General features: G+C 43.3%; 1 protein-coding gene across 1 annotated transcript; it reads right to left on the minus strand.

Annotated features, from left to right (window-relative positions):
- Positions 1–411: 411 nt before the first annotated feature.
- On the minus strand, positions 412–5714 carry dusp5 (dual specificity phosphatase 5). Its single transcript, XM_070828200.1, has 4 exons — positions 5304–5714; positions 4315–4454; positions 3481–3700; positions 412–1200 (listed from the first exon to the last, which is right to left on the minus strand). Exons 1-4 carry the CDS (start codon positions 5665–5667, stop codon positions 794–796), a joined length of 1131 nt encoding a protein of 376 aa, XP_070684301.1. The 5' UTR covers positions 5668–5714; the 3' UTR covers positions 412–793.
- Positions 5715–13661: the final 7947 nt, after the last annotated feature.

Here is a 13661-nt window from a genome sequence, read left to right on the forward strand (position 1 = left end):
GAAAGCAAACTTTACTGTCTCTGTGGGGATTTAGACTACAATTCTTTACCTGTGGCTGGTTTTCCAAAATATTATGCAACATGCAATTTTTCATGCATAGTTGTCTCAGGTAGCACTGAGTTACACTAACTTGTTGACCAAAAATCTAAATATGTGCACTCTGACTGTAACTATGAATGCTGCCAGGTGTCACTGTTGCCCTTCCTGCCGTATTTAGGCCGCTCCTGTCAGATGAAATACTCTAAGGTCTTAGAAGTAGTATTGATTTTCCCTCTGTCTTGGTGTTTGCAGAAATAGGCCTGGGGTAACTTACTTGAAAAAGTCAATTTGCAGTTCCATTTGACTTCTCAGTGACAGACCCAACCATCAACCGCTACGAACTCGGTGCAACAATGATTACATGACAACAACTTTCTTTTTGTGGTGAAAACATTTATTAAACACACAATAACATCCACATCATTGAAAAAAATCAGACAGACTGTAATTTTCAAATAAATTAGGTTTTAAATGCCTGACTGTATTTGTGAATAGGCAAATAAATCACAATATCAACCTAAGGCATGTATATTGCAGTTTATCACTGTGCTGTGTTGCTTCACCAATGCAGCTCAGAGGACAAGAAAACAACATTTCATAGGCCTTGAGCCCCATGAACTGATCACTATTACACTGACTCTTCTCTGTCTCTGATCTCCTGTCTGATCTGCTGGTTTCACCAACAGGCGCACAGAGAGCATTATTTTTTAGGGTTTTTTTTTTCAAGTAAGACTACAAGCAGTCACAGTTCATCTTAAGGCAGTGCAGTTATTGGGCTCAGTTTGAACTGGTGGTGGACCGGGGACTGCAGGCAAGAGGTAGGGAGGGTGAACACAGATGGCTCAAAGTTTTTGGTGTTGAAGGTGGTGGTGAAGTCGTTGGCGAAAAAGGAGGCGGACTCCGGGGCGCAGGGTGTGGCCGGTTCAGGAGTGGTGGCATGAGCCGGGGCCGTGGAGAGGATCTCTGACTCGAACTGCAGCAGCTGACCCATGAAACTGAAGTTGGGTGAGATGACTGCCCGGCGCTGCTTGATGATGTCGAAGGCCGCATCCAGCCGCAGCTGCTGCGTCCTCATGATGTACGCCATGCAGATGGTGGGTGAGCGTGAGATGCCTGCTTCGCAGTGCACCAGGACCTTTCCCCCTGATTGCTTCACGTTATCTGGAAGGAGAGAACGAAGAAAAGGGACAAGCCAAGGTTAATGATGTAATGATTTTTTTTCAATGATCATCAGCAAATTGTTGCACAAGTTGTCGTGTTTCTTTGTGTCTGTAATTGACATTTCTAAAGTCAAATTATGTGGTGGAGAGGTTACAATAAATCAACTGGCAGTTTTAAATCATGAATAATAATGAAAATCACAGTTTAACTGTGTAATGATGTGCCTACTCCTCACTCCCATCCATCTAATCGTCTCTCTCCCTCTCTCTCTCTTTCATACATACACACACACACGTATAACATTATGGACAAACAGGAAAATGGAACTGGTCGGTACACTTCATTTTTAGGAACACAGATATGTACACACGTCTTATACCGGTTTCGGTTTCACACACACACACAGACTCACGAGGCTTGTCTGAGTCACAGAGTGCAGCTGTACGTGAGACTTTCTCTCTCCTACACTGCTGTGGGGGTAGAGTACACTGTGGCACAGATAGTGTATGAAATTAGAGTTGCAGCACTCGATGTGTATGTTCTAATGCCCACACAAGAATCTACTTTCATCTTGTCATCTGTATAAGTGTCGTTCACGACACATTTCAGGATTTTGTTAATTCATCTAACTACTGCAAACACCTACACGTCTCCTTTCCTGTCTGTCTCGTTAAAGTTTGATCTACCTACAGACACTCAGCTCCACAAAGCCGCTGCAGACACCTACACGTACCCTCTTTGTGTTAAACAGAAAGACAGAGGGCCACTTCTGTCCAGGCCTGAGAGCCACTGCAGGGGGAACAACGATGATTTCTGACAGCTCTGACCCTCGATAAACTGCATGAATGAATCATGAGCTTCACATCTGGAGCGGAGGATGCAACAAGAGAGGGACAGCAGCAGTGGGTTTTTAAATGACCATCCTTGAGCCCCTCAGCCCTCACTGGCTGGAGATGTCATCCAGGAGGTCAATAATATTTATTATCTGCTTCCTGCCTGTGCATCAGTCACCATGTCAGAGGGGTTTCTGATTGGTGATTGATTTTTTGGGGGGTGACCAGCTGTGGCTCGGTGAGGATTTGTGTCCACTGCATTTCTAATTACTTGCCATGGTTGATGAATTTTGGAGGGCCTCCCTGAATGTAGGCTAAACCTGCCCCTGTTTAAACCTGCATTATTTAATAATAGACAGGCTTACACAAAAACACGCTAAATGTCGGCTGCATCCTCAAACAATGCACAATACCAACAATAGCAGCCACCAAACACCGGTCAGCCAAGCTGCTCGTGGGTAAGCTTTGTCCTTGGTTATGCTTGGCTATAAATAGCCACCAGCACATTGTGTACATCTTCTTGCTGCTGCTACCGCTATTATCCAGCACCTCTCTCCTCTCCCACACACTCCCTCTTCCTCTGTAACACATTATCTTACCTGCTGCCCTCAGGTCCATCAATGATTCCCACCTGAGAGCAACTGGCAACTGCGCTTTCTCATTGTGTGTCATTCAGCCAGCTTTTACCCTCCACCCGACCATCACAAACAACTGTGTTTGAGAGTGTGAGTGTCAGCCAGCCCCCAGCCTCCTCTGCCCGGCCATTACTAAACGCGGACAGCTCACCCAGTTGTCACACTGACTGGCCACACCCGGCAGAGTGAGCCACAGAGAGATTAGGCCTGGAGGGGATGACGGCATGGGAGCGTCTTTTTCAAGTTAAGACGGGGGAGTGGGGGAGGGGGAGGGGGTGGTGAGTAAAGCCTGAATGAAGGCAGACTGGCTGGATATGTTTGTGGGGGATTGAAGGCAGGCGATCAAGTTAAACTGATTACCGCTGGGTTTCTTATAGGCCTCTGTTTGGTGAATGGCAGGTGAGGTGAGAGGCAGCGACAAAGGGGGCTTATCTGAAGACGCAAAAATAAACACACCTATGTATAGATGGCTCTCTATCTCAGCGTGGGTAGCTTTGAGACGCCTCTGGGTGATGTTGAGCTATAAATATACAGAGGCTGAAGTTGCTGTTATTCCTGGAGAGGTCTCTATCTTGGTGTTGGTGGTGTATTTATTTCCCTTCCTGGCTTGTTTGGGTGAATAGACTATTCCAGTATTGAGCCAAGTGAATCCGTTTCCTCATAAAATAACAAAACAGAAATCTCCATCCTGCTCCTGCTGTGGCTTTTTAGAACTCAGATTCAGACACAAACCTTTGAGTGCAACCCCAGTCACTCAGATTATAGTTTAAGAGCTGCGTCCTATAAAAGAGGGTCAATTCCCTTCAACTCACCAATAAACTCTATGGCCTCCTGGAAGTGGGAGCTGATGTCGGCCATGTGGCTGTCCTCCACTGGGATCCACTTGTAGTCGTAGTGGCCCTTGGCCGCCTGCATGTCCCTGCGTGACACGTTGAGCAAGGCCGTGATGTGAAGGTCGCTGAGATAGTCCTGTCTGGAGGCGTGGTAGGCACTACCGAGGTAGAGGAAAGGCAGGATCTCTACAGGTTTACCCTGAGGGGAAGAAAACACAGTGTGATTTCACAGCCACCTGACAAGACAAAACACCAGACCTGCCCCCCTCCCCAATCTTGATGCGTCTGCTTCAATCCACCCATGGACAGAGCCACAACATCCACACACCTGCCAGCCCAGTGAGCAGCAGGGCAGAACGTAATGTTCAGCTGCAAATGGATGCACGCAGCTGGAGGAATGGATTTTCCCTATTATGTAAACCATTAACCCACAGTATTTCAACCACAGACACAGTAGAGTGTTCTTTCAGATGCGAAGCAGCCACATGCTCTCTGTTTGGCCGGTGGTGGACATAGGAGAAAGGTCAGAGATGAAAGAGTGTTTTTCTCTATGAGTCTACGTGGTGTCCTGATGGGCATCATTGAGTGGTCTGAGCTAAATATGAGACGGCTGGGGATCGGTGAAGGTCAGAGAATATCATGTGTATGTTGAGAAAATGTTTCGATGCCAAATATAAGTCTCTGTGGAGTCCACAGGGCTCGTGCCTCTGATTTTATTTAAGAATCAGGTTAAAAATAAAAACTGGCTGTCCATGGGTGCCCTGAGCTGTGTGAGGGTGGGAAGGTGGCGTCTGGTGAAGGGTGTTTCCATACCTGATCGTAATCTGGTTTGTGGTGAGAAAGCCTCTCGCTGTGGCTGTGGACTCTTTTCTCAGTTTCAGTTCCGCTCTGGTCGATGGTTTTCACCTCAGTGCAAAGTTCAGGGTATTGAGAGTGGAAGTTCTCGTATCCTCCTGAGAGAAAAGGGGGGGAAGCCATGAGCACAAATAATCTCTGAATAATTCTCCCTCTACACACGCACACAGGCACAAACATCTTGTGAAATGGCAGCTTTAGTGAAACAGTCTTACCAGCAGATTATAACCCTTACAACCTGATTATAAGCGCGTAATTAATTACAAGAGCCCGCAGTTGAAGGACCGGTAATCCTTTTAGGGCGACATCCTGAGGACGCACGGGTGACAGACGGAAATGGATGTGTTTCAACACATTAACACAACCCCGATGGATTTGTTTAGCTAAAATAAATGGTTCGGCGGGGAGTCAATTTTCTTTTCTTTTCTTTTCTTTTTTTTTTTTTTATCAATGAGAGTCATTGCACCACCAATTTGCCTCCGTTTCTGGCGCACTGACTCATCCGCTCCGTTGACGCACGTAGGACATTTATCTCTCCAAGAAGTGAGAGAAAAATGTAGGCTGCTCTCAACACAGGCGAGAGGAATAATAAGAGAAAGATGACTTAACCTTAACGGAAAAGTGAAATAAGATATATATATATTTATTTTAAAAACCACACATGACATGTGGGTTAATCCATAAAAATAGGGGAGAGGAGAATCATTTCTTTAAGGCTTATATTTCACTGACTGCAGTTTATGAAGATGAACATGAACACAGTATTGATCATCTGTTAAGCCACAAGAACACCTTTTAAAACTGTGGAACAGAAACTACAGTCTAAACAAGGCTGTGTGATTAAAAGCCCCAGGCCGTCCTGCCCCACACTTTGTTTTTAACTACACAAACCAATCTGTATTTTTCTCTTTATGGTTTCAAACAGTTTAATATCCCAAAGCTCTCACCTTTCAGGAAGCAGATGTTCGCTCCGCTTGCTAGATGTGACAGAGTGTTTATTACTATTTGTGCTACACTGTCCTTTTTCAGCTTTTGCCAGTGGGACGTCCGGTCATCCAGAGCTACGATAGCCGATATGCTCCCCTCCCGAAGCCGAAACAGGGCTCGCTCATCCGGGATGACGAACTGCGGAGGCACCGGCCCTCCTCGAGACCTCCGGACCACCACTGAGTTGAGATTGGCATTGACAGAGCCTTTGATGCTGGAGTTCGTGAATGAGAAGTAAGGTCGGCAATCCACAATAAGGCAGCTACCGCACTCCTTCCTGATGATTTTCCTGAGACGCCGGCAGTCAATGCTGGACACTTTCATTTTGACGCCTGGGACTTTGTTATTATTGCCTAAAGGACTGAGCTGAGGATTACTCCTGAACGGCGGGTACGGGCGAGCGAGGGGTCCCGTGCGCGTCTGTGCCTGCATGTCCTCCAAGGGGATCCCGGCCGATCAGTTTTATGTGAATGGGACCTCCGGCGCGTGACGTCACGAGCCATATATGGACACCGGCGAGGTGCGATTGCAGCAAAAGCCCCGCCCACCCGTATGACTGGCCTGTGACCCCGCCCCCAGCCCTTGTAAATAAAAGCCCTACTACTGCAGTGTGTTTGATTCAGCCATTACTCACTGTGTGTCCTCCACCAGCTCCCACACCTGCCCTCTCTTATTAAAGAAAACCCAGAGTGTTTTCAGGAGAATGGATGTAATATTTTGGAAGAATTTGATCAAACTACGCAGCCAGAGTTACAAATCTGTGCAGGATCAACACATTGGGCTGTTAGATGAATGATGAAGACACAAACACAAGACGAGAAATTACAGGAATATCACAAGGATACAATATATGAAATAGGGCTGCAAAAGTTACAATTGTTTTTATTATTATTTAATCTGCTGATTATTTTCCCTGTTACAACAAATGATGGTCCGCAAGATGTCAGTAGATAGTGAAAAATAACCCATCTACCAATTTGCAATGACAAAAAACAAAGAAAAGCTGAAAATCCTACTGATTAAGAAGCTGGAAACTTTGGCAGTTTTTTGCTTGGAAAAAAAAAAAAATGAACGATTAGATCATTCTGTAGGTCAAAACATGCGATTAGTCAGCTAATTGGCTCTATTAGTTCTATGTGCACCACACGGACAAACACACTGCACACTAATGCACAAACAATCACATATAAAGACATACACTCATGGAAAACATTGCAGAAAACTATTGAAGTGATGTCACAGGAAATGATTAACACATAGAGCATGAAATGACACACTGCAGGTCCTCAAAACAATAACATTTACAGTGATAGAGCGACTAACAGAAATGCCATTTTATCGTGCTTGTGCTTACATACTACAAACTCATAGGTGAGTACGTTTTTATTTATTTATTCTTTTGTTTAGGCTACTTATGAATCCTTACATTTAGTACTCAGTAATGTGGGAAGCTCCGTAGCTGGAACACAAGTAGCTGACAAAAGCAACCTCTAACTTCCGCTGAGTCCCATGTATAGCCCAGTGAACCTGCCTTATATCCCTCAGCGTGTAAGCCTAATCCCCCAAATGAATTAACAGGTTTAAACGTCACACCACAAGCACTCACATGACGTGCAATCAATCCGAACGCTCAGCTCAGGACTGTGTTTGGGTTTTGTTTGCATTCGTGTGTGTTTGGATGTGAATAGGTAACTGTAGCCTTTAATCCAACTGAAACCGTTTGAATTTACAGTTACGTGTTATAGTTGTCCACCCAGAAGAGGAAGAACACAGTCACTGTTGTGTGCGCATTAGCTGTTATTCATTCATGGATTCTAAACCAAAAAGCACATGTTTGTAGAAATTATTCTCATTAACCTGGAGAGACTCCTGTTTTTGGTTAAAGCAATAAATTAAAAAATATTTTGATTCTCTTTTTAGGAAGCTTTAGGTCAGAAGATCAGGACAGAGCCAAAAACGGTGATTCTCATTTTACTCTTAGCAAGAAAGTAGATAAGCTACTATTGCATGAATCTGTCCAAATGGCAATGGCCAGTTGCTCCTGGGACTGCAAGCTAATCTAATAATTAGATTTTTAACCTGAATGTATGACCTATTACGTATTGTACACGTATGAAAATAATATTTGTTTTATGGGTAGAGTTTCCCATCCAGAGTGTGACGTTAGTTCCAGTGCAGAGCCTGTAATAACACAGCCTTCACATGTAGTGTAAAGCCTCTGTGGTCAAGTGTAGCTATGTTACATCATGTTGTGTCTGCTGCATGAATGCGTGGGAATGGGAGCAAAACAGAGAGCGAGAGAGAGGGACACCGAACAACAGATATGTGACAAATGGACCGACGGCGAGACAGACGCAATGACAGCTCCAGTGACAGACACAGATGGACAGACACCAGACAAAACAGCAAAAACAATAGATAGTCTTCTCGGCCATGACAGTCTCATTCAGGGCTGGAGAATGGATTGCAGCACCGTGCCTGGTTAGCGCCCTTGAATGGATGGATGATAGATAGATAGATAGATAGATAGATAGATAGATAGATAGATAGATAGATAGATAGATAGATAGATAGATAGATAGATAGATAGATAGATAGATAGATAGATAGATAGATAGATTCTCTGGGGTTGGGTGCAGAGATGCCTGGATGGCGGCTGAGGATTAGAGGGACAGCAGGCAGCGTGCCATATGGTCCAGTCTAATCTGGGCTTGTGACATCATTACTGATGAGCGGGGAGGCCCACCATCCGTTTCCGAGCCCTCATTTCATTATGGGGTTTGTTAGTCTCACATGTAAATAACAACAGAAGACCCAGACAGGCCGGATAAATAGAAGAAAACATCCTGTGGGAAGAAGCAGAACTGAAACAATTAGTTGATTCATCAATAATTCTGATTATTGATCTTAAAAAATGTATTTTTTTAAGAAAAAAGTCAGTTTCCAGCTTCTATTGCCTCTCAATTGTGATTAATTGAGAAAATAATCATTCCTTGCCTCCCCAAACAGCAGATAATACTGGTAAATGTATGAGCCACTATGTTCCCTACATTGATCCATAATGTGCAGGTGTGCAGGAGGATCCCAGTCCTCCGTAATCCAAGTCCACAAAGGAGGAGGAGGAACACAAGAAAATGTTACCCTTTTAGATGTCAACAGCATGTGATGTTCTGTGCTGTCCAAGAAGTTTATTATGGTGAGATTTTACAGTTTAGTTCTTGTGCAGCTTTCCATTAATCTGATTTGTGCGCTTGTAAGGAAAAAGTTTGGAAATTTCTTGTGTTTCCAAGAAAGAAATTCCCCCTGTCAACTCTGTCAAAGAATCTCTTGTCTTACAGTTGCACTGTTTTCTAGTCTACTGAGGCTCCTGCCAGTGAAAACCTGTTTTTCTGCCTCATCTGTTATTGATTTCTGCTGTTTTCATTGTTGAACACTGACCCAAAATGGTGGATTGAGAAACCACTGTCTTTTGTTCCAAGGGATAAACCCAGCTGCTCGGTTTACGGTTACTGTGTGCTATTTACAGAGTCTGAATATTTCCTGCCATCGAAATTCACTGTAACTTTCTTCACATGTATTTTGACAGAAAACAGAAAAAAATACAACACCAAAAAACAAAATGCTAAAGTGTAAATGTCATGAATTAAGTTGAGTGTTTATATGGATTAATGTAACTTGTAAAAAAAAAAAAAGGCTGACTCAAAAAAGCACAGAACATTATTTGTTAGCAGTTTATACTGCAGCCGTCTTTATATGTCTGCATGTGCTGTGTGTGCTGCAGGGTACTCCTGTCAGAAGCCTTTTCATGCACACCATCAGCATCAGTATGGTATGTGAGTGCGTCAAGTCGCTTCCTGTGCAGAATGTCCCGTTTTTTCCATGTGACTTATAAAAAGCACCAAAACACAATAGGCCGCCTTTGCAGGGACATGTACCCTGCCGCCTCCTCGCCCTCCCTCCCTCCCCCCCTCAGCTGCACAGGTGCTTCCTGGTTTGCTGACAGGGCCTCCAGATGATGATGATGATACTGTTTCCCAATAAGGCCCACATTACTCACTTCACCTCAGCTGACCACTGAGTACCACAGGTTGGAATTCCACCCATGTACCAAAAATGACTCAAAGAAGTCCCAGAACTATTAATGCAATACATGTATTGTAAGAACAGCAGTCATTTTCTGGTAATGTAGCCCACAGAGTTAAAAAGAAAACCATCACAAGAAACTGTGAACTGAGTCAACATATCTCATTACATCAAAGTCACTAAAGCCACTGCTAATAAAAAAGGGAAATAGTTAAGGAGTGTTCTGTGTACTCAGGTAGTGATTAAGCACTGTTGTTGACAGGCAACAGTAAATGCCACAATAAGTTCCCCAAACCCCCACACTTCTCCATTTTCAGTTTCTAAAGTTCAATTAAATAAAAGAGAAAAGAAAAGTGCCCAACCTGGCAACACCTGTACATGATGGACAACAGTAACACTCAGTTACAGTATGGAGAAAAGCAAGTACAATATCAATTAAATAGTCTATAGCGCGTTGATTAAATATCATAAACGTCAAAACTTTAAGAGTGTTTGACTGTCAAAAGTGTTGTTAGCAAAGAAACTTTATTAACCATGATGGTTTCCCAATAAAGTCAACCAAAAAGTCTTTCAGGGGTTGCTAACGGCATGTGGGCACGTCAGGTCTTGTTTATCACAGGCTGCAACAACAAGCATCAGCGTCGTGAGTAACCACACACACACTCAAATCATATTCACATCCCATGCAGCAGTCAACCAGAGGCTGCCAAAATCAATGTGAAACAGGAATGTTTGGTATTCCCGAGTTCAAGTCATGATATGATGGCCCAGATGACACATGCTGAACCAAACACACACACACACACACACACACCCTTCAAAGGCTTGACTCAACCCCCCCGCCCCCCCATTTCCTGCTCACCGTCATGTTGTGACTCTTTGAGGAAAGCCAAACTCTTAGGCAAGACAGTCAAGGAGAGGGAGAGAGAGAGAGAGAGAGAAGAGAGAGAAGAGAGAGAGTTTGTGTGTTTGGAAGATTCGGGAGGTAATTCACTCATTCCCTGCCGCCAGTGATTGTTCCAAATTAAAACAACTCTGGGTTTTATTGCATAAAAATAGCCGAGGCCTCAGGTGGTGATAATTTTGGCTTGCCCTGTTTATGCTGTGGAGGTGAGGCTGCTGTGGGAATTCACTGTGGAGGTCATGATGCTCAATGAAGTGTAAACTACAAAGAAAAACGAACACCTGATTTTTTTGGGTTGCCATTTTGTGCCCAGATGTTCCACATAACAGACAGCCTTTCCGTTTGAAAAGATGCTGTAAGACGTTTCGAAACTGAATCGCATTCAGTGCTGTACGGTGAATCACAGCACGACCTGGTTATCAAGAGGAGTTTATCACATCTCTTAAAATAACACAAATGCGCATGCAGATCTGTGAACGCTATCAAGACAGATGACAATCCAGGAAAGCTGTTCATGTGTTCTTCACCTGCTCCACATTCACACTTCCACACATTCATATCTGGAAGCTGCTCAGTGTGCTGTTTCCCATCACAAAGACTCCACGTATCACTGCTTTAAGTCCTCTTTGTCCTTTATCTCTGACCCCTGCCCAGAAAGCAGCATGTCTTTTACAACAGAGAGCAAACTGAAATGTGGTGATGAAGTGATGCATCACCACACAAAGCAACATAGTTATTTCCTGTCTTGGCTTGTCAACAAGGCTTTTGTACCTAATATGTGTTGCAATACTGATTCTTTGTAGGCCACACTAAGCTGCATTCCCATTGAAAGCAGAGTCACAATTCTGCAAAAATGGTGTCTCAAATGTCAGTCAATGAGTAGTTCTCATTTCACAACAACACAAGCAGTCAGGAGAGTTAAAGGATAACTCTGGTGATATTCTGTATTTTTACTGTCAACTAAACAAACCAAAAGATCACAACCACCTTTTGTTCAATAGCTATAAAAAACACATTGATGAGACACACGGTTGCACTAGGAGACACATTCCTTTGTTACACTGCAGTTCATCTTAAATCAATCCTTTTTCTGAATCCATAAATATTCACTGGGATACTAAATGTACATTAATCCATTGCTAAAAATAGTTCCAAAAACTACAGTGCCCACCTATTTCAGACATTTCATTAGCCCCTTTTAAAATTTAGCTTATCATTGTGTATTAAATCATTAAAAAAAAAAGCTATATATTTGTTTTTTAAAATCTGCATCAATGGGCAATGCAACTGAATGCCGCAGACAGCATCAAGTCAGAAAGGATTGAGAGATGGACCACATGGTTGGTTTTAGTTTTTTCATTGGATTTGAATAAGGAATAACACCAGCATTGTCATTTTGGACAAGATTCATCATTGATTATAAAATGACAATCCAATGTACCTTATTGATGGTTTCCCATTAAGGGAAAGCTACTGATGTGGTCTTTTTTGTGCTGAATCGGTTCATATGGCCCATTTCAGCAGGGCATGTAAAACCTGGGCAGAAATGCAACCTGAAAACAGCCTCATAGCCTCAGCAATTACTCAAGCTGAGAGAAAAATCTCATAGTACTTGGATTCAGTCACCTTGTGTGTGCCTGCTCTGCATTATTCTAACACATCCTCAGCATTATATATATAAAACAATTTATCTCCCCCGTCTTCCTCTGCAGCTTTGCTCTCTAACTCCTTTAAGTGTCTATAAATATACATATATGTCACTATATTGTTATCCATCTTCACTTCCAGTGAGTGCAGTGGGTCACAGAAGAGAACGAGGAAGGAAGCCTTATGATAAATACACACAGGGGCAGCGCTGAAAATGTGGCTGGTGTTTGCCTCTCTGAGGGTGGTGCTGTTACTTTGAATAGGCAATAAATATCCCTCCAAGCATTTGGCGGTGAGTCAGCCAATGGATCATCAACTTCAGAGCTCTGCAGAATAAATCCCGATATGTTCTTACTATGATTGTGTACGTTGAGCTTTTCTGCACAAAGAGCAAAATAATCCGGGTCGTATCAATGCGGCACAGTTGGGAGAGGCTTTTAATATCATGGTCACTGTGGGGAACTCATTCCAGTCACAGTGGCTGTAAACTTGTTTGTTCATCTTCATTCATACGTAGAACTATGAGCTACATCCAGTTGCTGAATAATGCTAATATGGCACGCAGGAAACAAAATGCAGAAACAAGGAGTAGCAGGGTTTCCACTGAGTCACAAGGTAGGAGAACTACTTTCAGGAAGCTTTGTGGAGTGTGCAGAAAGAGTGCCGATTAGTGTTTGGATGTATTATTTTCTACTTTCATATCTTCCATTCCATGTGGGCACTGTCACCTGCCAGGAAAAATCAGACTGATTTACAGGCAAAACAGCCTTCAGCTTACTACTGAGCATTTCCTGATGCCCGGCAAACCGGCCTTTGTTGTTCAAGGAAGTGCGTTCTCTTGCAAGCTCAAAAACATTCCTGTAGGCAATTGAGTGTTTTCTTTCTGCAGCTGTGTTTCAGAAGTGAAGCCTACGATTGCAGAATTCAGATGTCTAAACTATTGAAACAACATTAAACATTGAGTTGTACAGTTAGTCCACATTGTCAGTCATTTGGGATATGGCCACATGAAACAAAAAAACAGACTCTCTTGACTCAGCAAGTACAGTGTAATAAATGTCATATCAGTGCCACGAGTTCCCGACAGTTTACAGTAAACAGGACTGTTTGTATTTCAGACATTAATGTGAATCTGAACCCGAACAGTCCAGCGCAGGAATTTTTCAATAAACTATTTCAGACACAATGAGATCTTAATCTGGGGAGGGCGGATATCAGTGTAGCGTTGCAGAGTGAAGAATATGATACAGAAAGGAATAAGCTATATAATACGAAAAACACAGTAATTTGAATAGAAGTGAATAGTGTCTGCAGACATGTAGTCAAATGTGGACTTTAGTTCTCTGGAAAAATACAAGTTTGTGGTTGGAAACCAGCTGGAGTTTTATCTTACAATGAGGGTTTCATATCTAAACACATCAGGACTGTGGCTCATCATGGAAACAAATAATATGTGACCTTCATAGGAAGCCATGTCAGAAATCCTCCCATGTGGACACGCACTGAGATGAGGGATCTTTTTTTTTTTTTTTACGTAAAGACCGGAAAGGGTCACTCCCTCCGCACCCACCCCCTCTGTCTGTCTGTCTGTCTGTCTGTCCCTGTCCCTCTTTCTCTGTTTTAATTCCACCCTCTTCCCTCATCCCGTCGGTGTCCAGCCTGTTCTCCCCCCTCCTCCCCATCC

Source organism: Pempheris klunzingeri, chromosome 3 (genome assembly GCF_042242105.1).
Source record: "Pempheris klunzingeri isolate RE-2024b chromosome 3, fPemKlu1.hap1, whole genome shotgun sequence".
In the NCBI taxonomy this organism is placed as follows: Eukaryota; Metazoa; Chordata; class Actinopteri; order Acropomatiformes; family Pempheridae; genus Pempheris; species Pempheris klunzingeri.

Excerpts from the sequence above, each read along its gene's own strand:
- dusp5 (XM_070828200.1), bottom strand. The coding sequence starts at position 5,667 with ATGAAAGTGTCCAGCATTGACTGCCGGCGTCTCAGGAAAATCATCAGG. Across the intron at positions 4,455-5,303 it reads GAACATCTGCTTCCTGAAAG|GAGGATACGAGAACTTCCAC; the intron begins GTGAGAGCTTTG and ends CTTTTCTCTCAG. Across the intron at positions 1,201-3,480 it reads GGAGGCCATAGAGTTTATTG|ATAACGTGAAGCAATCAGGG; the intron begins GTGAGTTGAAGG and ends CTCTCCTTCCAG.